Below are 27,470 nucleotides of genomic sequence, written 5' to 3'. Positions count from 1 at the left end.
ATTTGGGAAAATCCTATTGATTTTGATGGGGGAAAATGCAGGTAAATGTTGAAAATTAATAAAAAGAAAATCTTCCCAAGCAAAGAAATAACTCCAAAAGAGTATCCCTCCATTATAAATAAGTACTAGTTTCTAGAGCTCCTGGAGGATTGTTAGTAAAACTAGACACACTTGCAATGCATTATAAATGTGTAATTACCATTTAAATGGAGGGAGAAAAACTGGTGAGTGAAAGGAGAAAAAGGCATTTTCTTATAGCCAACCAGAGCTGGCATTTCAGGCAAAGATCCTCTAATCTACAGAGTCAGGTTAACAAAGCTATTGTCATTCTGCCACTCACCCTCAGCCTTGTAAATGTTGCTCTCTGCCACCATAAGGAAACACAGGTTAAGTCTTTCTCCTCGATTCCCAGTCACAGTTTGCTCATTAGGCTCTGCTATGCCTAATATGTAATTCAACAGTACATGTTTCCCGAAAGACAGCTAAGAGATATAAAGACTTCTCCTGATTCTCCCTTTTTAATTACTTGGGCACCCAAATTATAAAAGGGAATGAAATTCTGAAGCAAATTTCTAATGACTATACAATTGTGATTGTTAATCTCTTCTCTCCTACCATCCAACAAAGGCTTTCCTTAGTCACATCCCTGTCTGTGGGTTTGGCTGGGTGGCAACTTGTGAAAAATACTGCCTTATTCCAAAAGGGCACTGAACATCCTTTTCAAATGAGTTTAAAATTGTCACATAGATTTTAAAACCCTGGAAAAGAACCAAATGTGTTTTTATCAGGTAGCTGTGAAATAAAGTATAGGAGGGTAAAAGATTTGTCAAAAACCACGCAAATTATGTAGAGAGATCCCTTCTCTGTCACATGTATATTCCAGAAGTCGAATCTATTCCTTTGGGTTGCTGCTACATTTCTTATCATGAGATTAGCTACTTCTTAGGATGTGTTTGTTGAAACCCATTTGGATTTATCAGGGCAGCACATGTTGGTTGGATGAATCATTGCTTCTATCTCAAAAAACTGATTATTTCCAAAGCAAGCATATAAATGTGAAGCATGAAGAATTTAGGAAATCGTGAAGTGAAAGGCTGTGCATAATCAACCATGTGACAGAAGTGATAGGATTATGAGTTACAAGTACCTACTTTATTCTAGCTTTCTCTTTGTATCTTCCTCTGGCTATTTTACTTGGTATCTTTAAAAAAATTGTCACAGTGGTGTCTGGGTACTTCAGTTGGTTAAGCATCTGACTCTTGATTTTGGTTCAGGTCATAATCTCATCTCAGGGTAGTGAGATAGAGCCCCTGTTGGGCTCCACATTAAGCATGGAGCCTGCTAAGATTTCTCTCTCTCTCCTCCCTCCCCTGCTAGTGCACACACTCTTACTCTCTATCAAAAAAAAAAATAATCACAAATCAGTGTAACAAGTTAGTCAAGCACAGCCATTTAGTGGTCTTTCCTGTCATCTAAACCAGGGGTCCACAAACAATAACTCAGACCAAGTCTGGCCCTCTGCATATTTTTGTGAATAAAATTTTATTGGGACACCGTCATGTATATTTGTTCATGTACTGTTTATGGCTAATTTTGCACAATGACAGCAAAGCTGAGTAGAAGATAAGACCCCCAAAGCCTAAAATATTTACTATCAAGCCCTTTATAGAAAATGTTTGCTATTCTGTCTTTTAAACTGTTGTATCTCTCAGTGTTCTAGAAGGAAATTATACTCTCTGGCCACAATCTACTCGCTCAGTTTCTGTCCTTTTAGATCTGCTTGTTTCTACTTCCTCAAGACATCCTATTTTTTAATTACCTTCTTTTTTGAGTAAACCTATTATCATTAGTTTATATATCTTTCTCTTCCCAGTCACTATCACAACTAATTCCATTCCAAAATTTATTTAATCTTTAAATAAAACTGATCTCATTGACCCAGTCTCTGCATTGGGTCAAATAATTGGAAAGATAAAATTAAAAGAAATGTCAATATTTACTTAGGTTGTATAGAAAGCATTAAAGTGGTAAAGGAGGACTGTGCCCTTAATAAGCAGTAGAAAATGTCAAAATCCTGGCTTCTCGGCATCACTATTCTTAGTATTCCCGCAAATCAGTAACAGCTGCTATGGTAGATGCTCCAGGGCCCTGCCCAGACCAGCCCTTCGGGATCATGGCACTCATTCTTCCAGCTGCCACACTCTTTTTTAGCAATTGCCTTCAGAGGGAGTTGCCTCACTCAACATTAAGCCTTCTTTTAAAAAGTGTCCCACATCTAAGACGGTTGTTTGGGGGTTGGGGCTCCTATGCCACAATTAGGGAGGCCATTCAGGTTCCAGAGCTCACCATAAGATTGTTCCAGGCCTCAGTGGTGACCATACGACAATTTAACTGTTCCATCTGCCCAAGTCTGTTTCTCTCTCTTACAACTGTTTTTCCTACAAGCATTCCCCAGGGAAGTCCTGCAGGCCAGTCTCTGCCTTGGAGCCTATTTAGCAGGGAACCCAGTTTAAGACAGTTACTTTCTTCAAATGCTTTCTCCACCCCTTCTCATCACGCAAACGAAAGCTTCCCCAGTCCCAGTCTTACTCTTTATGTCTCTCTCCTCACAGTCTTGTGTCCTAACAAGCCTGGCCAATTCCTTTTCTCAAGCCTGGCCAATTCACTATCTTTTCTTTAAGTTTAGTAATTAGATATGAAAAAGAATCTGTAAGTATTTCTATAATTTGTGCTAGTGTGTTTTTAATGTCATATTCTAAGATTTTAAGGTGTTGCCATATTGAAGTTTTGGACTGGAATATCAGGTCTAATTTTATAATATCTCACTGTTTTTATTTTTAACAGAATATCTAACCAAAAAGCATTTAAAAATTGTGTTTTTAACATTAGGTACTTAAAAGTCTTTATATGATTATTATAGGGTCAACTATATAGTACAAGCTCTTCTGCAAATATTTTCCCCCTGCAATAGCATTTTGATTCAAAGGGAAATGTTCTGGTACAAAAGTTAGACAACAACACAGCATGTGAATACATTGAACATTTTAAACAATCCTATTATCATCAAGTTCCTCTTTGATGAGTCTGCTTCTGGAAGGAAGGAAGGAAGGAAAAAGAAAGGAAAGAAAGAAGAAAAAGAAGAAAGGGAAAGAGCAAGAAAGACAAGAGAAAAAAGGGTGAAGGGCAGGGAGGGAAAGGGAGAGGAGGGGAAAGCTAAGTTGCAAGAAAATAAAGAGGAAATTATTTAAATTCACAAATTACTTTGCATCACACACACACACACACAAACACACACCCCAAGTCAAATTAGCAACTGTTTCCATCCAAGTGACAATCCCAAGCCATTCATCATCCAACATGCTGGAGATGTTGATAAGAGGGTGCAAGAACTGGATGAGGGTTTGGGCAGGATGACTTTTATACACTGAGATATAAGTGCCAAGATTCTGTGACTACGCTAGTAACATTGGTGGTAACAGTAGTAACAATGTCACAGAAAATTTCAAAAATTTTACCTGTAAAGCTCATTTTGTCCTCAGAGCATTGGATAAATCATTGGATAATGATTTAGTCATTATTATTAGTTAATATTAACAAATGAGTAAACTAAAGCACAGACAGATTTAGTTAGTTGTCCAATATGATATACTTTGTCAATGAAGCTCAGATTTCCAATAAGGCAGCTGAATAAGCCATTATATTTCCTTTTTCTTCTGCCTTCTATTAAATGTTTTTAGGCCCTGAAAATCATTTACATTGTACAGATTTGGTTTCCACTTACTTTCTTACTAACTCTGATTATATTTCTTAACAGTTGCTTAATAAGGAGGGAAAGGGCATGCAGACAATTCATGCAATACAACTGGGAAGCTTACCGTTGAAGAAACCCTCTTTCTCCCTCTGGAAATCTATCGTTTCCAGTTATCTATTCATCATAGTCTATGAAAAAAGAAAATCAATTTACCTTTGCAAAGTCTTTCTGAAAAGTCAACAATGACTTACCTAACTTGTAAAATGCTAAACACAAAATATTTGTAAATAACAATAGGATCTCTACTCTGGGATTTTAATATTACTGTAATTTTAACATTTAGGGCTCTGAGGGGCCTAAGGTCTTAACCGACTTGGGTATGAATTTAACAAAGAGGAAAATGTCAAATATTTTGTGGTGACCACAAGACTAATTGTCTCCATGATAGAAAATCTGTGGAGGCTCAATGAACCCATAATCTCAGCAAATCATCTTCCGAATTCACTTGCTAGAGAAGCATAGACCAAGGACTGAGAGGGGAGATATTACCACCACTCCTGGAACACAACTGTGGGTGAGGAGCATCAAGGTCAAATAATACAGAGTATATAATGTTTTTCAGGTTCCTTATTTTCCTCTTCCATAAATCAGAAGTCTGCTTATTCTATGTCTCAAATAAATGCTCATCAGACTACCACAAGCAAATAGGTTACCAGTAACTCCCTAATTGTAAACCCAAAGGACACACATGAATCTCTCTCCCTCCATATTCAGACCCTCATTTTTTTTTTTTTTATCTCTATGGTACCACTATCTCCCATTTTTCCATCTTCAATTTCTTTTGAAGAATCCTGTCTCCTTTAACCAACCCTTTAATACAAGAATTACCACCCCTGCCCCACCGAGTTTGCAGTTTATTCACTTGGGTGGAAAATAATCCTGCCTTGTGAATTTGATTACATTGTATTCCCTACAATGAATCTAGTGTAACTAATTGTTCTCAATCTGTGAATAGATAACTGTTTCTACCAAAATAAATAAATACCCAACCTTGTGCTCTTTTCAAAGCGTTTCTCCTAGCCCAGTTTGCTGTGAAGTTTTAAATGGAGGGAGAAAAACTGAAACACAGAACTATTCTCTGCAGTGCTCTGGTTTGATTTCAATCCCGGAAACAGCAATCACCCTGCACTTCAGCTCCCCAACTCAAACAGCTTTTTGGAACAGCTCACAATCCTGTTACCAACAAAACAATTTCTACATAAGATGATCTAGGAGTTGGCAATGGAGTGTGTATATGTTTGACATTTCATCCTTACCCCTACAAGGTTCACCCTGCTTCTTGATCAGATTTAGTATTATGTCCTAGAGGCCAGAGCAGCACAAAAACCTGGATGCCCCCCAAAGTTATTTTTAATAGTGATTATGAAGCACTTTGTAGTTGCTGTATTTCAATTATAAAGCAGTTTCCTCAGCCATATTCTGATCTAAAAATTTTTATGGCTCAATTACTCAGGTGAAAGGAGGTGGGGAGGGCACAGTTCTGACTCCAGTTGGGATTCTAGAATCCAGGCCTGGGTAACAGGGGAGTGGGAGGACCTGCCCAGGAGCTATGCATGATGAGCTGAAGGAAGCCAAGATTTGAATTTTGTAAGTAAGGGAAACTTTAAATAGTCAAGTTGAGGAGTGGATAAGGGGGTCAGGCAACTAGGTAAGATGAAGTACATTAATTCTTCAAGGCAAAGGTCATCTTTTGTTGAATTGCTTTTGTGGAGTGGGAGTTGGAGGAATGGGAAATCTATTAATATTCCATTTGGATTGGGAATTTTTACCTCTTCTCTATCAACATGGTGGTTTTACCCATCTTAGACTAACTATTGAGATCATAGGAATGTGTCTTAGAAATTAGAACAAAAAAATCTGCTGTTGTGTTTCCTACCCATACTTTTTAAATTTTGATGCCTGGAAAAAAAAGTAAGGGCAAGACTATCATCTTTGGGTTACTGAGGGTCTGGGACATCCCATCAAGTAAATGAAAACACTTGCCAGCAGTAGGGCCACGGTGAATATAAAATGTGGCTGGTCTTCCAGGAACACAGACTCGAGTTCTGTTCAAAATGATGATGAACTTAGAATTAATGAGGTTTATATTCAGAATAGTTAAGGTCATCATTGAAATTACAGTTGACCCTTGAACATCATGGGAATTAGGGGTATCAAACAAGTGTTTGAAAATTCATGTATAGCTTTTGACTCCCCCCAAACTTAACTACTAAGAGCCTACTATTGAGCCTCACTGATAACATAAACAGTTGATTGACACATATTTTGCATGTTATATGTAATATACACTGTACTCTAACAATAAAGCAAACTAAAGAAAACATTATTAAGAGAATAAGGAATAAATTTATAGTATGGCACTGTATTGATTGAAAAAAGCTGGCATAAAAGTGGACTTACCTAGTTCCAACTTTTGTTCAAGGGTCAACTGTATTTCATTACATTAGACGGCATTTATGCAACTTTTTATGACAATTGCTTTATTAAGTTAAATTCTCCTTTTATTTATCCACCAGGAGAATTTTAGTGTTTGATTAAGAAAAACTCAATTTAAATAAGTGGATCATCAACGAAAATATCAGTAAGTTAGCAGTAGAATTAATAATTGCTTGTTGACTTGTCTGTGTCCCCTTAGTATGGTATAAGTTCCATGAAGGTGACGATGTTACCTTTTTTTTAAGTGACAACAACACAGCTTAGGGCATAATAAATACTCAATAGATATTTGCTGAAACAGATGAGAGTCAATGAAGCACTAGGTATATTGGCAGTTAAGCATTTATATTCTTTAACATTTGGAATTTTTAAAAGTGCTTTAACTTTTAAACCGTATCTGCGGAATAACAAGAATGTTAGATCAAATGTAGTCACCAATATTTTGATGCCCCATTAGTCATTCAAAGGTAATTTTTTAAAGACTTTATTTATTTATTTGACACACAGAGAGAGATCACAAGGAGGCAGAGAGGCAGGCAGAGAGAGCAGGGGTTGGGGGCGGGGAAGCAGGCTCCCTGCTGAGCAGAGAGCCTGATGCAGGGCTCCATCCCAGGACCCTGGGATCACAACCTGAGCCAAAGGCAGAGGCTTTAACGCACTGAGCCACCCAGGTGCCCCTCAAAGGTATTTTTTAAATGAAAGCTGGATATTTATAGAATCCAACCAGGATTTTTGGATTATTAAGTGCAATAAGTCCTTAATATGACAAATTCCTCTAATAGTACACAGTGTTCATTGAATTAACAAGATCTAGAAGATCTCTCTAAAACAAACTGAAAGGGAAGAGATTGTAGATGAATAGCAGAGCTAACAGGAGCTGAGCATATTTGCTGAGAGACTTCAGCGTTTCCCTTTGAAACTGCATACAAAAGATGCTTCAGTGATGTATACTTGCTCAGATCCCTACTCTCTTATGGGCATAATTTGCCACTTTACTCAGCACTATACAAAAAAAGAGATGACACTTTAAAGATGCCAGAATCCTGGGAAGAAAATATAAAAAAGAAAAGAACAATGTATTTGCCACAACCTCCTACCACACATGTAATATACACCCTATTGGTTCTTCCTTCTGGATAGATTTTGTTCTAGAGGCAAAGAATAAGAAATGATCTTCCATCTTACCTCTTCTTTTATTCTTGTTTGTTAATAAGGAAAAGATATAAAGTCTCAAAGCAAAAAAAATATATATATATATATATGAAGTCCTAGACAAAGTGGATGCCTCAGGTAAAGAAACAGAACATTTGGCTAATCTTTATCTTTTCATAGGCACATTTTCCTTACAGATGAGCCTGTTACCTACCTTATTTAGGGTCCCTTATTTATGGATCTTTCTATCTTGTCTATGGGTATTTCTCAGAAAAGGTGTACAATATTGGGAAAGCAAATAATGCCAAGCTGGCTAAAGGAAAATGGAGAAAATTTTCTCAACATGTATGGACTATTGAGACACTTTACATATCTTCTGTGAACTCCTTTTGAAAAAGGATGCCTAAAAAGAAACTCATTTTTAAAAATTAGAACAAAAACTCAGAAGACTTTCAGAAGAGTGTCTATAAGATGAAAATGAGAATATTTTTCCAAATACTAAGATGAATGATCACAGTGACGAGAATAAATATACATGACTAATAAGGTAATATAAAACCCTAAAAAATGCAAAAGCTGTATAAGAAAGTCACAATGTAAACATGAAACAAGATGAAATGTAGCATGATTTTGAGAAATGGAGAGAAAGAGAATCTATTTGATCAGACACTAAATAATTCTCTTTCAAGTAATACTGCTTATGACACAGAATTACATTTTCTATTTTCAGTTTGGTCTTTACTGAGCAATATTTATACAATCATGATTTTTTAAATTATTTTTATTATTTGAAAAATTTTAGATTCAAACTATAGAGCAAGCATTTCAAGATATAAAGATATAGTTACAGGACAAAACGTAAACATTGTATACTTGATGAGATCAAATGAGTGAGAATGCTTACAGAGTTTAGGAGCTAGAGGGAGAAAAGGATAAGCAGAAGTACAGGGTCCCAAATTTTCTTATTTAAGTAATGGGAGAAGAATTGATTATATAGAGACAGAGCACTAAACCAATTACTCAAAGTAATCAAGTTAATCAAGCTGAACCAATAACCAATAGAAAAAATATTAAACATCTTAAGAGCTAAGAAAGAAAAACCATATTTAAAATTCAAAAATAACAAGATGATAATACCCACTAAGAACAAAATAACAGAAGAATATGGATAGTGCAAGATACATTTTCAGCTTTCACGCTGGGGACTCAGGAAATAACATCCGAAGTTAATAAATCATGAGGAGGGGCCATAACCAGATTGCTCAAATATAGGAAGTAATCAAAAGAAGAACTACATTAATATCACATTAGAAGGATTGCTTCTAGGGAAGAGGTATCAGAGGTAGAGAGTGGACAAGTTAAATTTTCCTTTTCATTTTATAATCTTCTGTTACCTTCTGAATGTTCACCCCCTATAAAATAGATATGCAATTTTTATTACATAAAAAAGGTAAAATACTTCCTGATAATTAGCTTAACATTCTCTTCAGTGATATTATCCCCAAGTGCGTTCTTACTAAGAAGAAAATGAACATACTGACAGATGCAGAAATACCAAACGAATGCTGTAATTAATATTATGATGAGTAGAATCATCAGGAATCCAAACATGTCAACTGAAATTCATGAAAAGACATATATTTTGAGTTAATAGAAGAGCAATAATTTCTTATATTTTTATCTTTTCTAGTATCATGGAATTTTATTTTTAAATACAAATTAACAAATTATGGAAAATGGTATAACATACATCATTGTATATTCCAAGAAAACTACCATTAATACAGTAATCATCAACATTAGAAAAGAATCTGAGCTGCTACAAGGAGGTAGCATTTAATGTCCTTCATCTCCAGATTGGTAAACTGTGAGGCCACTGGCTTGTTTTCCTGTATTTCTCTCTAAACTCGTTCCAGGCAATATCTCAGCAGAAAAGAGCAGAATCCTCCGTCTGCCGTTTTTGAAAAGATGCATGCGGATAGCCGGGAGGGATTTGTTGTTTGAGTTCAGGAGCTCCTTATCAAAGAGACAACAAATGCATGCTGGGAGAGAGATTACAGCACTTGCAGATTCCATCATCCCCACCTCCAATGTACATCCATCAAATGAAGCTACAAGGGCAGAACACAAAATGGAAACCGGGCTTCCCATTCATACTGAATATATGAACCGTTACTTGTTTATAAGCTCTTTGCTATAATCAGTTATGATTTAAATATACCTGATAGTACCTGAAAAAAACAGGGAAATGAGGGCAAAATTCATGTGTGTGTGTGTGTGTGTGTTTTTCTTCCACTTCAATTAAGAAATAAACATAGATTCTAGATTGGATTTTCTCATAGTTAGGGTTTACTAGGAAAGCTTTTCATTTCGCCTGTTCTGGAAACACCTTACAAAGTTCTAGAGCATTTCCCTGCTTTGGTAAGTACCATATAACATACCCAAAACACATTACAGATATAAAGATGATTAACTTTTGTTCATTCCTAGGGAGTCACTGTTCTGAATGGCAATTGTCAGTATAGAATATATTAATTGAAGAAATGTTAAGTTATTGTAATGTTACTGGGCTCAATATGTCCTCACCCCAGGACTAGTGTATAAGAATCTCCTGGAGTTCCTAAAACAGCATAAAACATAAACCTCCCTTCAATAGGTGATGGTTATCATACATTAGAGTACATTAGAGCTGAAATTTAAAGTATTCAACAACTGGTATGGTAAGCTACGCACTAATCAGGATGAATGTTGACCTAGCTTGAGCCAACACTGGCTGGAAACAACCAGTATCAGCCGGTATCCAGGGCAACACCAATGAACAGATCTGCTATATTTTTAATAAAGCAAATATAATAATTTACAATCCTCCAAATACAGTGAAATACAGTATTTGCAAGTTAACTGGGAAAAAAAGTACATACAAATTCAAATAAGGACAACTCACCTCTACAGTTTGCCCAATATACAGAACTGAATTGACACCCGAAATTTGGAAAACACATTTTTTTGCAAGTGCTTTCTTCACTGCACCAAAAACACTATATTTGGAAAGAAAAAAATAAATAAAAGCAATGTCCTCATGACCTGAGCCAAAGGCAGACACTTAACCAACTGAGCCACCCAGGTGTCCCGAGACCATATTTTTTGACTCTTGTCCCTTTCTTGCCCTGCGTCCCTTATTCCATAAAATTTTGCTAAAGAGCAATCATTCAAGAAATCACATATACATGAATCCCTTTCGCAGGCTCTATGTTTAGAGAACTAAACTGGAGACATTATTTCATAAAGTAGCAATAACAACTTCAGTAGATAGGGTTTTTCTGTGTGTGTGTGTGTGTGTGTGTGTGTCTCTCCCCGCCCTCACCCCTATATTCATTCCCATTTCTCTTTTCTATAGCACTCACACCTTCCTCTGGGGATTCCTCCTCTGTTACATGTGGGCTTGATGGGGCTGTCAATCAGGCATGCCTCATGCCCTTCTCCCTTCTGCTCATTGGTGTTCAGATAATCATGTGAAAAACAGGAAAAGTGAATTCTAAGTCCCTTGTTGAAGTAAACAAAAGGAAGGTACAAAGGTGGAAACCATGGCAGGAAATAAGACTAGAATCCAGAAGAGTAAAAATAATAAGGACAGAGTGGGAAAGACATCGCTTAGATAGGGCCTACCATAGGACAGGTACCGTTCTTTTTTTTTTTTTTAAAAGGTTTTCCTTATTTATTTGACAGACAGAGATCACAAGTAGGCAGAGAGAGAGAAGGGGAAGCAGACTCCCTGCTGAGCAGAGAGCCCAATGTGGGGCTCGATCCCAGGACCCTGGAATCATGACCTGAGCCGAAGGCAGAGGCCTTAACCCACTGAACCCTCAGGTGCCCCAGGACAGGTACCATTCTAAGCCCTTTTATGTATTAACTAATTTCATCCTTATGATAACCCTGTGAGTTAAGAAAACTTATGTCCACTTTATAGATGGGGCCAATAAGGCACACAACAGTCAAATTACTCACATAAGTTCACAAACCTAGGGAACGGAGGAGCTTGGATTCTAACCTAATCGGTCTGGTTCTGTCCTGGTAACCAATCTTATAAAACTGATCCCAGACCCCTCCAAATCACTTCTTGCTAAACATCCTGAGACCAGCAGAGATAATGACTCACTCCAAGTAAAGAACCACCCCTTAGTCACTGCCTGAGAGCAGGAGGTATATCAAAGGCCAGCTTTTCTCTCATGTTAACCAAGACCGGAAGTCAAACGGAGTCACTTAGGTTGAAATGGAGTCACTTAGGTCCTATACTCTTGGACTGTTGCTTAAAGACTAGAACTGCAAAGCCAAAGCCTAGATTCAGATTATAGCCCAGAGGCTTCTAACCTTGGTTAAGAGTTCTCAGAATTTCTAGAAATCAAGTCCATGCTATCTAGCAGGTTTTCATGGGAGATGAATTGCCAGAAAAACCTGAACCTGTCAGAAAGGACCTTGTGGTTACTCAGTGCTAAGCTGATCCCCAGTCCCCAGTAACCAAGTCCACATCAGCTGAGCTCCTAAAGCAGCGCAGTCCCCCAAAGAGAGATTCTCCCCTGTACCTCTCTCTGATAGAGGGTCTAAGGACAATGGAATTGGGAGTTCCTTCACAGTTTGAGCCTAAGGCAGCCAGATGGGTGACCAATAACTCACTGTTTGGCCAAGGAAATTCAACAGAACATCCACACATCATGCACACCACTCTGAGATTCTGATGGAGCTGGAGGGCCATGCCTAACAGTGACTTTGGGTAAGGACAATTTTAGTTGAGCGTTATTTGCATTATTTGCCTGGAGCATTTTTTTAAATGTAGAGATGGGAAAAATAGGACTTTCACATCCTGAAAAGCCAAAGGGTGAAATACAGTAGACTATCATAGTTTTTTTTGTTTTTTGTTTTTCCTCTTGTGCTCAGCTTGTATCACCAGCCTTCTCCTTCTGGTATTTTCACCGTCTCTTGTTGGTGGCTCTTGTCCTTCAGTTCTGTGTGGTTCTGCGACTGTTAATGAGCTTTGCTCCATCACTTCTTTCTTACTGGAATCATCCAACCCAGTCAGTGGTACTCAGGGTAGCCCATCCCTCTGCCCCAGTAACTAGTGCTGGACTGGAGAGAAGACCCGAATAAAGCCAATTAGAATTTTTCTTGAAGTTGATTACACATTAGAAGATACCTGTGGGGAGCCAGGCTCTTTCAAGCTATATGGCAAATGTCCACATTTGCCACAGAAGAAAAGGAGGTCACTACACAGAGGCAGGCAGAGCTGAGAGATGAAAAGAGAGGAAATGGGAAAAACATCCTTGGAGATTTAGCCGTGTATGATGCCAAGGACTTCCTACTTTTATGAGTCAATAAAAATCAGTTTGAGTTGGATTTCTGTTTATTAAATTAGTTGGAGTTGGGCTTCTATAACATACTGCAAAAGGATTTGACTAACACCTTAACTAAGTCTAAGAAGTCTTCAAAGAGCAGAACTTCACATTATCCAGAGGAAGAGCAAAATACAGTCAAATCCTTAAATTGGTAATGCACAATTTAAAACAAATTACATGGATTTTTTTTTCTTTGTAGCTAAGGAAAATGACCTACATAAATATGAAGCTATGCCAACCTGACTCTCAAGAGAGTGACAACCGAGAAGTTAGCTAAGAGACTTTAAAATGATGGTTAATATTGCCCCCATGGGAAAGCTAGAGGATTCATTTTAGGGTAAAACTCTGTTCTAATAAGCACATATGGACATAAAAATTGACATTTTTATAAGCAAGTATCATTAAAATGAAAACAAATGCAGAAAGGGGAAGATACATAATAATGTTAAGCAGTTTGTTCACATTTATAAACCAAACAATATTATACTTACCAAAAATATTAGCTGTTATTGTGAAAAGGGAGATTTTAAAGTCATGGACAGCGGGGAGATCAAAAGAGCATTTACTCATTATTTATGGGCAAATATCAAGCAAAGCAGAGGTTACACAGATATATAAAGCACTGTGCTTTTTAGAAAGTGACAATTAAATCAGCAGGTGCAATATGTACACTTTACCAAAAAAACCCAAAATCTCTAAGTGAAAGAATATTATAGTTTCAAAAAGAATGGAACAGATACAAAATGTAATAGGAGTTCAGAAGAGAAAGTATTCATGTGTAGTTTCAATGACTAGATGAGGTGTCTTCCAGGGAGGAAGCAGAACCTGGTCTGAGCCTTAAGGAGAAGGTAAAATCTGCACAGGAAGGAACAGAGTCTTAGGCACAGCAGCTATCACAGGGTGAATGAACAGGTGGCAGGAGTAACAATCTGTCATGGTGGAAGTTTGTGGAATTACTCAGAAAAGTAAACTTATCTCAGATTGTGATGGGATTTGAATGCCAGACTAAGGAGTTTGTGCTTTATCCTAACAGGGATTCGGTGGAATTATTATCTTTTTATTTTTTTAAAAAGATTTTATTTATTTATTTGACAGAGAGACAGAGATCACAAGTAGGCAGAGAGGCAGGCAGAGAGAGAGGGGGGAAGCAGGCTCCCCGTCAAACAGAGAGCCTGATGCAGGGCTCGATCCCAGGACCCTGAGATCATGATCTGGGCCGAAGGCAGAGGCTTAACCCACTGAGCCACCCAGGTGCCCCATCAGTGGAATTATTTTGAGCTAAAAGGTGATAGGATGAAAACAGTAATCAACGATCATGATTAAGGTTTCAGGAGGGACTGTGGGATAGGAAATCTAGGATTGTTCCAGTGGAAAGCAAAGAATGAGGACTGATAGGGCTTTATGAACTGTAGATAGAGGAAAAAGTCAGAGAAAGGTGCCAAAGTCTTCTAAAATTATGGGTCTGGGAGAATGTCACCAGTAATAAAGAAAGAAAGAAGTAAATAAAACAAAGTTCTTTGGGGAAGGTAAGTGATAAATTTAGTTATATGAAATTTGAGCTTGAGATGATGAAAAATTCCAGGAAAAAATGTCAGTCAAGTAATTTCGAATGTGACCCCAAGGCCTAGGGAGTCATTAGGTCTAAGGATATGAATTTGGGATTTATATGCAGCTACCAGCAGAGGCCATAAGACAGCACAAGGGTAGAAATAGGGTATTTAAAAATGCATAGAGGTATGAGGACAGACCAGAAAGAGGAGCTGGTAAAAGAAATAGAGAGGTGAGAAAGAAACAAGGGAAGGTTTGGTTTTTCTTTATCCATTTTGTCTGAACTGAGAAAGGAAGAAACCAATGCAAAGTAATAGGTGGAATTTGTCACAAAGGAAACACGGGAATGAGAAAGGTTCTGAGTTTGTGAATGTGCATGTTTCCAAGCCTAACGCATGAATGGACTTAAAGACCAAGAAGTTAGCCTTGGAACTGAGAACTGACTTCTTTATTTGACAGACAGAGATCACAAGTAGGCAGAGAGGCAGGCAGAGAGAGAGGAAGGGAAGCAAGCTCCCTGCTGAGGAGAGAGTCCAACGTGGGGCTCAATCCCAGGACCCTGAGATCATGACCTGAGCCGAAGGCAGAGGTTTAACCCACTGAGCCACCGAGGTGCCCCGAGAACTGACTTCTTAAGGTGGAAAACAGCTTAACAGAAAAGACACTGGATTAGTTCAGAAAATGAGAGAACTTAAGTCTGACAGAGAGCCTTAAACTTCTCAAGAAAAAAAAAAAAATCATCTACCTCTAGATAGATGGTCATGCTAAGTCCAGGTAAGAGAAATAGTTGCCTTGGAGAATAATCCATGAAACCGGTTCTCTATATTTTGTTTTTCAGCTGAGGAACTCACAGGTGATATCCACGTGTTCATTGGCATATCCAGATTTGGATGCATGACCCTATCTCTCTCCTACTCCAGGCCCTAATACATACACACACACACCATGCACCACACACAATTTTTCAGAAAAAATAATATCAAGGTGGGCATCTTTGTAGGATGTAAGGAATGGGATTTATAAGTACATATTACAAGCATATAAGTAATGATCATTTCCTATGAATTGTGTAGTAAATAAGGTAGTCTGTGGAAGATTCCAAAAAACCCATTGGGTTTGCCATTACTTTGTTCCTTTCTATTCCTAGCAATAATCCACATTAAGATGCAATAAATGAGAAAGATGTGATTATGGGGAAAACCTAGAATCTACTCAATTGCAAAACTCAGTCTTCTAATTAGCATTAGCAAAAAAAAAAAAAAAAAAGACTTATGACATGTTTTGACATTGTGACACCATGATTGAAAACTATCACTTCAAAGAGTTAACAGTGATTCATATTGATTCTCAACAGCAATGAAGGCCCAGGTGAGAGTTAGCACTGTTTCTTAGCATGGTTTTTGAAATTTTATTTCTTATGAAGAGAAGATAGCAATAAAGAAATAATGTTTTTCCTATGCCGTGTTTATGAGCTATGTGTGTTGGGTGGTAGTACTGTAAAGAGTTTCTTTTTGGGGCACCTGGGTGGCTCAGTGGGTTAAAGCCTCTGCCTTCGGCTCAGGTCATGATCCCAGAGTCCTGGGATCGAGCCCACATCGGGCTCTCTGCTCAGCCGGGCGCCTGCTTCCTCCTCTCTCTCTGCCTGCCTCTCTGCCTACTTGTGATCTCTGTCTGTCAAATAAATAAATAAATAATCTTAAAAAAAAAAAAAGAAGAGTTTCTTTTTATGGACTTGTTTTTGGTAAGAATGTTTTTTAACTCTTAAAAAGGTGAGTCATATACTATTAAATCATAAGGAAATGTTCCCAATAGAATCTGAGGATTCCCTTATAGTTAAGAAAAATAAGCATATACTATATAATTCAAACTGGAATATTTGGGGGAATGAAAAGGAGTCAGTATAATAATCTCATCAAGTCAATGGTGGTGAATACCACCATAAAATAGGACAGTCCTAGGCATACCAGGCCATCTGTTCCAGTCCTTAATAGTGTAAGAAGAGCTCAAATGTTCTTGGTTGCTTCATGAATTGACACTTATAAATTCTGGCATTCCCTCTGGGAGGTGGCAGACACTGCAACTGAAAGTCTGGGAGGGGAGAGGATCTTTTTCCAAAAGATGACACCCTAATTCTGTGTTAACCATGTGGAATTATCCCTTAGTTCTCTTCTATGAGGTACTGGGAATATATTAAAAATGACACTCAAATAGTCATAAGCCCAGAATTGTCATAATGGCTATGTCTATAAATATTTTAAGATAAAATTATCTATTTCTTATATTAGAGAGTATATTAAATGTAATTTAATGACTTCTAATGCCTTCTAATGGCTCAAGTGTTAATTCAAATCAATAGTTATCAAAACTGTCATGTGCTGGGAAACATGTGAGATTGTTAGAGATGCAAAGATGAATAAAACATACACTCTGTCCTCAGGGAACTGAAAATGGAAGGACGGTAAATAAGCAAACAATCTGTATGATATGAGTTACGGTCCAAAATGTACATGTTCAAGATCTGAAACAGAAATAGAGGGGAATTGAAGGCGGTATTCTTCTTTGTTTAAAAGGAAGGGAAGAATGCATAACGATGAGGAAGAATGACAGAAATTTTATCAGCATGGGGAGTAAAGTTTGCCCCGGGAGCCTCTATTTTTGTCTATAAAATTAGACAAAAACCCATAGTTGAGAATGAGTGAATGTGAGATAACATTGGGACATTGAGGATGGCAACAAAGTTTGGAATTGCTGCTGTGGGAAATTTGGCGGAATATTGCTAACCAAAGGAAAGAAATGGGTAGTCTTGGGGCTTAGGTGAGAAGAGAAACTATGAATTTGTAGTTGCACTAAAGTAGATTTTGATGCAATATGCTCCAGAAAAAAACGGGCTAATAATGTGTTGCAAATCAGAGGACAGATCAAAGGACCAATGAGGCCCAGGGAATGTAGATCCAACATAGCTAAAGATGAGAAGGCAAGGACATTAAGGTAGTGGTGATTTTTGCAACCTCTAGTGAAATACAAAACTGTGTATAGTCAAGGATCACCAAGGGCTGCTGACAACACAAAATGTTTAACAAACTTATTTGCTTACTAATGAAAGTCCTCAGCATGAGATATTCCTGCCAAAAAATTAAACTGAAGTTGATCAAGCCTCCATATCTAATTACCAGTTTACAAGAACAAAAAACAAGGGAAAGAGGAACATGACAGAGCACATTATGGAGCATGGGGTAGAGCAAAATCCAGACAAACAAATGGTTCAGTTTCTCTGAGGCAGGCAGAGAGAGAGAGAGAGAGAGAGAGAGAGAGAGAAGCAGGCTCTCTGCTGAGCTGAGAGACTGATATGGGACTTCATCCCAGGACCCTGAGATCATGACCTGAGCTGAAGGCAGAGGCTTAACCCACTGACCCACCCAGGCACCCCAGTTGAATGGTTTTTTGTAAGGGTTGCTGCAAAGCTCTCTGTAATCATTTCCCTCATTTCTTATGGCATTTCTGCCTTTTTCCAAATCTGAAGTAAACAATATTGTCAGCTACCTAATCATCAGAGAAGGGAACCTAGCTACATTGTAGTTAAGGAACAAGGTGTCATCCTTTCTAGTGTTGGGGTAATAGAGTAGTAAGGAAATTTTCACTGCATCTCAAAGGGATTGACTTTTCTTGACTTACAAAAAATTCTTCCCAAAGTATAATTCTTTTCGAGCAAAATTTTTTGTTTTTGTTTTTGATGCATAATTTTCTAGAAGTACATTTACAAATGTGAATTATGTGACTTTATAACATTCCCAAGATAATTTTCTCATATAAAAGTTAACTTACTTTCTTATCTTCTGTGCATAATTGACAATTTTTCTTTATAGTACATGCTATAAAAAAAGTGCAAAAATGTAAATGCAAAGACCATTTACTGCTTAATTTTATATAAAAGTACATTTCATTTAGTCATTCCTGTTTAATGGCACACACAACCATACCCCAGTGTTTTACTGCATTATTTTTATATATTTAGACACTTTCCCCTTTGGTACTATTTAAATCCTAACTCTCTTATTTTCTACTATTGCTTGGAAAGATATAAAATGGCATTATCCAACTTTGATTAGCCAAGTACGATCTGAAAAATAACTTCCAGGGGTGGCTGGGTGGCTCAGTTGTTAAGCATCTGCCTTCTGCTTAGGTCATGATCCCGGGGTCCTAGGATTGAGCCCATTGGGCTCCCTGCTACCTCTCCCACTCCCCCTGCTGATATTCCTTCTCCAACAAATAAAAAACAAAACAAAACAAAAACTTCCAAAAAACATTAACATTAACACATTAACATTAACATCCTGGGACACTGGGATCACCTGAGCCAAAGGCAGATGCTTAATAGACTGAGCCACCCAGGTGCCCCAGTCCTTTAAATATTAAAAAAATTAATTCTCTATCTTATTGTGCCACAAGCTTTAAAAACTTCTCCCAGGTGAGGATTTTCATTCTTCCTATTTCATAAAAAAATAAAAAATATAATTAATATTCAAAAGTTCTAGAATAAAAACTTTAAGTCTGGAAAAAAGGATTTTGATGGCTCTTTTTCTTACTCTAATATCTCTGTAAAGTAGGGTCTGAAATTAATACCCTAGCTTTCATGTGATGCAATACCAATAAAGACACTCTATTATTTGGGGGGCCAGAATTCATAAGCTGTGTGGGAAATGTCAGACCTTTCTATTTAATTTCAAATTGTTTGATTGGATACAGATCTGATTTGGCTGGGAGAAGACTTAGAGGAGTTTTTAAAATTAAGCCCTATTGAATATTACTTCTCCCTACCCAAAAGTATCATTTTGGAACCTCCAAAGGGAAGTTGAGTAGAACACAAGATAAATGGGAAAGATGCTACTGCTCAGCTATGTTGGGGACAGTGGCTTTAGGCTTCCTTCAGGAGGCAGGAGCAGGAGAAAAAAAGGCATGTGACTTAGCCACCATTCTCCAAATTCTACTTGTTTCCCACAGCTTTTTTTGCACTGCTAAAATTTTACATTGGAATAATGTTATATTTACAGAAAAATTTCATAGCTTATACAGAAAGTTCCTATATACCTCTCACCTGTTTTCCCCATGGCTAACGTCTTACATTATCAAGGTACATTTATCAAAACTAAAGAACCACCACCAATAAACTGCTTTTAACTAAACTCCAGATTTTATTAGGATTTCATTGGTTTTTATACTAATGTACTTTTTCTGTTCCAAGATCCAGGATCCCACATCACATCTGGTCACCATGTCTCCTTTAGTCTGTGACAGCGTCTCAGTCTTTCCTTGTTTTTCATGACCTTGATGATTTTAAAGAGTATTGGCCAAATAATTTGTAGGATATCCTTCAATTTGGATTTGTCTGTTTCTCTCATGATTAGATTGAAGATGTGAGTTTGGGGGAAGAATACTGCAGAGGTGAAATTGCTACATCATACCAGCAAGTACATGGTATCAACATGGTTTTCATTTACCTTTTTATATTATATACATTAGAGAAAGTTGAAGACATAGGGCTGCTGCTAGATAGGACATTTTTGTGTAAACTAGGAAAAGGTGAATCTCTGAAAGAACCAACTAGAAAAGTTCAAATCCTTTCTGAGCAGCAACAGCCAGGAACCAATCCACCTTCATGGGAAATAGAAACCGGCCTTCACTCTCAGATTATGTGTAATCCTTACTCAGCAATTTCTAAACATGTGCTTATTGAAAACAATTAGACCCAATCTTCACAATCCTGAAAGGTGGTTATTATTATCCCCACTTTACTGATCAAGAAACTGACCTCAGAAAAGTCAATAACACACTGAAGTTCACTTGCTAGTAACAAGAGTGTGGATTTGAGCTGTTTTGACCACCAGCACCTCCCCCTTCTGCTGGGAAATATAACCCATCCTTCCTTGGCAGGATGCTCCTTTCCCAGCATTAGACATGGTACAATTGGTAACTGCCTTCTCCTACAACAAACTCCCTGGTCCCAGGCAGGCATGTAACGCTGCACACTTGAACCAAATGGGGCTAATCCCAGACCACACTCACTGGTCTAGGGAGGGAGAATATGAGCAAGTCGGGCAAATGAAAGTCTTCCTCTGACAATTTATAGATTAAAAAGTGCAGGTTAAGAGGTGGCAGGGAACCACTTTCTCTTTGGAAAATTGACAAGATGGAGCTGCCAATGACTATAGAAGAAGTCCTGAGGAGGAAGCTAATAGGAGTGAATGAAGTTGGTAAGCAGAGAAAAGGAGAGAAAATGAAGGAAAATATAGAGATGATGGTGATTCACTCATTTCTGAGGTCCCATGCATTTCTTCTGCTTCACTTAAGTGAGACAAATTATGTTTTTCTTATATATAAAATCTTGGTTTCTCACACTGCATCTAAAAACATTCGAGTTAGTATAAAGTCCACAGCTTTGTTTCTTTTCACTAAGTCCTGACAAATTTTCTTGGTGTGTTCAACATTAGCAGAAATAAATGGATACTTAAATAAGGAGAAAACCTGGAAGCCTTGCCTCATATTCAAATTATTTAGCCTTCAATGAATTTCCTTAGAGAAATCTGCCTTTTTATCTCATTCTGTTATCTTTACTTTGAGACTAGTTTCGTTTATTCTATTTTTTAAAAGATTTTATTTATTTGAGAGTAATAAAGACAATACAAGAGCACAAGAGCAAGAGCGTAAGAGCAGGGAGAAGCAGACTTCCCACTGAGCAGGGAAGCCAGATGTGGGGGCTCCATCCCAGGATGCTAGGATCATGACCTGAGTTGAAGGCAGATACTTAACTGACTGAGCCACACAGGTGCCCCTCAGTGAATCTATTTCTTATTTGGTGGTTCTCTAGCTCAGAGCACTTTTGGGGAAATTTGCATTTGTTCCTTGAGTTGTGTTTTATTCTAGGATACATTATTTCTTTTCTGCATGCTATCAAACTCCTTAATTTCATTATTTAGTTAGCTATGCAGTGTTTGCATAGTTGTTCTGTTGTCTATTTTCATCTTACTTATGTTTGGATTGCTGGGTTCAGAACTTGTACTGGTGCTGACGGGATGAAGGTGACACCTTGACCACCTTACAACCATCCCTGAGATGTTTTTCTGAGAACCTACAGTTTTATGGTATTTTATATTCTATTTATTCAGTTGTTCTCAGCAAGAACAACTTGGGAAGAACTCAAGTGAGTCTATGACAGACTTGAATAGAATATCTGGGCTCTATACTCTCTTATGAGATTTTTGTCATTTTCCTCTTCCAGGATTCTAGCTAATTGGAGGCATTACCCATGTCCATAAAATGAACTATAGATCTGCCCCTAAATGGAGTTTGCAGCCCAGGAACCGACCTTTCCATCAGAGAGAGATCCATTGTTCAGTTTTTCTTTTTCTCTCATTTCTCCTCTGTAACCATTTCCTCTGTTATTCTTCAGAATGGTAAAGAATGGTAAAGAATAGGATACCCACTCATGCGCATCTCTCTAGTTCCAGGAGAATTAATGAAAATTCTTGGAATTCAGTTATTCACTAGTTACTTCTAAAGGATGATGGTGGTATTTGGAGCATTGTCATGTTATAGTATTCTTTTCTGATGCAGAATCTTTCCTTTATTTTTTCCCTTGGCTGTCACTTGCTTTTTGACTATCCTCCTTCTGTTGTTTGGTTGCTCCTGGTGAAAGAACATCTCTACAAGTGAATATATATACATATATATATGTATATATATTAGATATTGGGGGGAAGATTCCTAACCCAAAGTTCCAAGTGCAACTGTAACTTCATAGAAAATTTCTTACTGAGCTCTCAGATGTAAGTGAATATCAGAGTTAAAAGCTCTGGGGATCAATGCGACCCCCTTTGTGGTAGGTCTCACTTGTTGTGGGATCATTCAGAAAGTCCTGTGGCAAAGGTCTATCAATCAGAGTGCTAGGATGAGGTGGGGATCATAGTAGGGATTGGAATCACTTTCTCAGATTTGGAGCTAAAGGAATGATGTCTAAGAAACCATGTTCCTGTTAGATGGGAAGGTTGAATGCAAGCACAAAGGGGAAATGACTCCATTAGGAAGCAAACATTGGAGGGTGGGGGGAGGTCCAGGACTGGCTGAACCAGGCTTTCCTTCACAAAGGGACACTGTTTCCACAGAAACATTGAACAGGGTTGGCCAGCCCTAGAACTCAGCTAACTATAATCAGAACCTTCAGTATTTGGAGACCAGACTATGTTACCTATAATTCTTGATTTGTTTTTGTCTTTGTTAACTCCTTTCTAGATCTTCATCAGCATTTTAATAAAGTCTTTAGAAAAATCCCAGTATGACTCCAATTTGCTAAGGAACAAAAGGAAGCATTTGTTTCTATGCTTGGCCTATGGTTTTAGGCACTGTTTGTGTGGAGAACATGGTGGAGATGGCACTAGAACACTGTTCCTCTTGGAGTATGTATGGGGATGACCAAGGGGTCAAAAGAGAGTAATCTATGGGAAAGATGAAACCAAAGGAAACAAGCTAGGCCTTTTGATACAGCCTCTCCCTACTCCTCATCCTCTCAAAGGGGAATCTTATTTCAGGACAAAGTGGAAACCTTTGGGTTTGATTTTAGCAAGGAAGACCAATTTCCTTACAGATATTAACATTTTTTCAGACTCTAGAAACCAGACAGCAGTAATTCTTACAGTCTTCATACAAATTGCAATCTTGCCTTTACAGGGCATTTTCCCAGTAATTCAAATCCTGTCCTAATTCTATCCATACAATTTCAATCTAGGATACTATAAAGCTTATTTCCAGGTTCAAGAATTCAACTCAGCATGAATTTTAACTTTCCAAAATTTCTTCAGCTGTGGAGGAAAACTAAGGGAAGTCTCCAGATCAAACCAATTTTTCCTTAAGATACAAATCAAGCAATTTATTAATTAAAACCTTAAAACACTAAGACTAGCTATGATTATTGGGCAGAATCTAATTAGCTAATTTACAGCTTATTCCAAGCACAAATGCACTATATAGGTCATGCAAAAAGTGAGGGGGGAGAGAGGCACATGCTTTTCCAAATTTTTGAACTTTTCTGATAAATTAATTCAAGTCCAGTTAAACTGGATTTCACCAAACACATCAAGAGACGTTAAAAATATCTTCCCACTGATGCTAAACAGCAACTTTAGAGATGAAAATTTCAGCTCGCCAGAGTGGCACAACCAAAAGGAAATATGGTGGCAGTGGTGTGTGTAGGGCATCAGCCTCTGGGCTTGGAATGACTCACCATCATCCAGAGACTTTGATCTCTGTTTTCCCCTCTGTCTGGAGATGTGGGAAAAATGATCCTCAGAGAAGCTGATAAGCAGTTGAATGAAAAAGAGGGAAAGGAAAACTGGCAAGAAGATTTGGCCCCATGCCCGCAGCCAGCACATCGTTCCTCCAGCCTGGGTTCTGCCAGTTCCAGGCCAGTTGGATGGCAGTGGGCAGCAGGTATGAGGTTGGACAGGCAGACCCCGACGGGACTGTGACCCGACCAAATCACAGCACCTTCTGAGGCAGGCCCTTCTGAGCCCTGGACTCTAGCATAATTCACAGAACCTTAGAACTTACAGTGTTCCAGCCAGAACACGGAATGTTGGTAATGCAATCATGGCCCGCCCCGCCCTCAGGCTTCCTAGAGCCCTGACCACTAGGTAAAGTTTGCCCACTGGGCTTTATAGATCCCTGCTACAGAACTGTGTTTTTTTTTTTTTTTTTTAAGATTTTCTTTATTTATTTGACACACAGAGAGACATACAAGCAGGCAGAGAGGCAGGCAGAGAGAGAGGAAGGGAAGTGGGCTCTCTGCTCAGCAGGAGCAGAGATGTGGGGCTGGATCCCAGCACCCAGAGATTATGACCTGACCCGAAGGCAGAGGCTTAACCCACGAAGCCACCCAGGTGTCCCTGTCCAACATCATTCTTGAGCCTCCTCTACATAATTTTCCTCCAGCCTTCCCAAGTAGTGCACACTACAGAATTGTTTTTGGAGCAAGGCCTGAATTCTAATGTTCACCGTTCAATAGTATGGAAAGAAATTGTACCTTTCTGTGCTGTTTTCCTCAGATATAAATGAAGCTATTACCATCCTCCCCATCCCAGGGGGTTTGCTGTGCTATAGACAGTGAAACTGACAGCTCTGTAAATCCTTGATCTTTTCCTTGACTGGTTCATGGGCCTGTGGCAGGCTTTGATGTAGTTTCCCAAAGTATGGTGCATTTTAAGTGGTATGCAGATGGATATCTTTTACTTTCATAGTTGTTAATTTATTTATTAAAAGATTTATTTATTTTAGAGAAAGTGAAAGGGGGAGAGGCAGAGGGAGAGGGAGAGAGAAACTTAAGCAGAATCTGAGCTGATTGAAAAAAAAAAAAAAAGAATCTGAGCTGATTGTGGAGCAAGACATGGGTCTCCATCTCATCCTTGAGATCACTACTTGAGCAGAGACCTGAGCCCAAACCAACAGTGGGCAGCTTAACCAAATGCTATACTCAGGTGCTCCTGTGAATTTATTTTTAATGAGTACTGTAAAACTGTAACTAGTGGGTATAGTGATACAATGGCAACAACATAAATTTTAAAATTTTTAATTTTAAAATTTAAAATTTTATTTAAAAAATAAATCTATAAATAAATTTATTTATTTTAAAAATAAATCTATAAATAAATTTATTTTAAAAATAAATCTATGTTAAAATGCTGAGTTTCAGAAATATAAATAATGGTACAAAATTTAAAGGATATGATGAAATTGTTATGGTGGTTCCAGAATGACTAGAATTTGAGCAATATTATCTCTGTGAAGGGAAAGTTTGGGGCATGGAAACTTGTGTTTCACTGGATCCTATCTTGATTTGTTTTTCAAACAAGAATGATGGAGTTGTCCCAAGGCCTGGCATAGTGATCTAAACTGCACCTTGAGGACTCTGAGCTAGTGCTGATTATAAAGATGGGGATGGGCAACATGTGAGCAGAATTTCAGGCTTTTTCCTTCCCTATCTGGAATGCAGAGGACAGACAGACCGTGGGTTATTAGCTATATATGAAAAATGCTCTTATAACCTGACAAGAAAAGGACAAAAGAGAAGAAAAACAATGGGGAAATGGACAAAAGATAAAGACACTATTATAGGAAGGCAAATCCAAGCAGTCAATGAATGTGTGAAAAAATATTTCAAAATATGCTAGTACTAGGAAATTGTAAACTGAAGTAATAATGAGCTAGCACTTTGTATCCATCAGGTTGGCAAAAATATTAAAACAAAGCTAATACATATTTCTGGTGAAGATAAGGAGAAGAGTACCATTTTTGACTTTTTGGTGAAACAGTGAGTGTTATGCCTATGGAAAGCAACCTGGCAACAGCAATTAGAAGTAAAAATACATATATATTCTTTATGTACGTGTTTTTGTTTGGGAATCTGCCCTTCACCAAGTGAAGGCATGAAGTTCTCATGATATGAATGGGACCCCAAAACCTATCCTGGAAGTGGATCATGAAAATTAGACCTGAAAAAATCAGAACATGGTACTTCCCTGGCCACCATGAGGTAGATGGGTGGGCACATGACCCATGCTGGTCCAATCCAAGTTAATCTCAGAGCTTTTGCTAGAAATGTTAGGACAAAGATATTTATCTTTCTCTAGATTCAAACTTGAAAGGATTTGAGCCCTGTAGCTGCAAAAAGCCATCTTGAAACTATGTAGTGTGTGGCTATGAAAATGACCAGTTAAGAGTGTAAGTGACTGATGGCCTCAGCTGCTGTTCCTCAGATGTTCCATCATATTCATGCCAAATCCATGTTTCCTACAGGCTGCTCTCAGCCAAGACTAAGCATGGTAAGAGCACTTGTCCAGAATGCCTCTAACAGAAGATTTTGACTTGAGGACTCCCCATCATCTGGTTGAAACTTTCTTAGAACTAGGCTGTACTCTGAAATCCTTCCAAACAAATTTTCATTCCTTCACCTCATCTTTACAGGTGTCATCCCTGTATCACTCACTGTTTGAAGGTTGTCTTCACCTTCACTGTCTCCCTTTCTGTTATCTTCCCCAACTGTTCCCAATAAACCTCTTGTACTTCTAATCGCATCTTGGCAGCTGATCCTTGAAGGATACACATTAACACAAATACTATTAGAAGTGTTTGGAGAAAGCAAATGGTAAGGTAAAGCTTTGAAACTGATTCAGTTACTACCCAATGGTTAAAATGATACCATCTTGAGCAGTATATGGAATATGAATAGTCCCTGGAAAGGGATGATGGCTGAATTGCTAAAAAATCACTGGTGGTAAAATATTTTCCATCTAGGAAAATGATCTGATGGAGAGGAATGTCCTGGCAGATATAATGATTCAGCCATTTGAAAGATATAGGGGAGTGGGTGCCTACAAGGACAGCAGAATGGGTTGGTTAAGAGTTGTATTGACACTGTACAAAGGGATAATGAGAAACCAAAGGCTACTGACTAGCAGGAAAAGACTAAGTGTGAAAGCCAGAGGATCTCTTTGGTAGACTTTATCCCCTGTAGGGGAAATGAACACAGCTAAGCAGCAGACTGACGGCCTGATACTGACAGTGTTCTAAAGATATTTATGTGTCGAGCCAGGCAGGTCTCATGCGAAGGCCAGAATTCTGGCTGGGAAAGCTTGGCTGAAACATGGCTTCTGTGTTTAAGTACCACCATCTGGCTGCTTTTACTCTGGGAACCTCATTAATTCCATGGATATCAATGAGCCTGGTTCTGTGACTGTTTCTACTGCCAGTTTTGGTTTATGAAGCAGACATACTGAACATCTTAATAATGCAGTTCTCTTTTTACCCCCATATTCCTGATGGCCTTGGTAAATGGATGGATCCTCCTGAGGATGTGATGTTGACTCTGCAGGTCCCCCTGAAATGTCAGAGCTTGTGGAGGTGGACTCCCCATATGCTGGGAGTCCCTACTACCCCTTCTCCTGTCTAATAGGCCAATAGCTAGAGTTAAACTCAGTAGAATCCAGATGAGACAGAGTGTGTCTGATAAGAGAGGAAAAAAAGTATATTTCATAGTATCATTAGCTTATATCAGCAGGAGTCAGTGAGTACCACTGATACTGAAATTTGAAAAT

The 27,470-nt window shown here is 38.2% G+C and overlaps 1 protein-coding gene across 1 annotated transcript in view; it reads right to left on the bottom strand.

Annotated features, from left to right (window-relative positions):
* The window catches only part of PTTG1IP2 (PTTG1IP family member 2), a 73,289-nt gene extending 49,449 nt beyond the window's left edge, over window positions 1-23,840 (bottom strand). The window contains exons 1-4 of the mRNA XM_044247009.1: window positions 23,606-23,840; window positions 18,157-18,203; window positions 10,344-10,437; window positions 8,859-9,015 (exon numbers count right to left, since the gene is read on the bottom strand). Coding sequence (XP_044102944.1) covers window positions 8,859-9,015; window positions 10,344-10,437; window positions 18,157-18,203; window positions 23,606-23,753 — 446 coding nt within the window. The 5' untranslated portion in view covers window positions 23,754-23,840. The remainder of the gene's footprint in view (window positions 1-8,858; window positions 9,016-10,343; window positions 10,438-18,156; window positions 18,204-23,605) is intronic.
* Window positions 23,841-27,470: the final 3,630 nt, after the last annotated feature.

The sequence above is a fragment of the Neovison vison genome, chromosome 4 (assembly GCF_020171115.1).
Source record: "Neovison vison isolate M4711 chromosome 4, ASM_NN_V1, whole genome shotgun sequence".
NCBI lineage: Eukaryota > Metazoa > Chordata > Mammalia > Carnivora > Mustelidae > Neogale > Neogale vison.
This window is presented reverse-complemented; position numbering and strand designations above follow the sequence as displayed.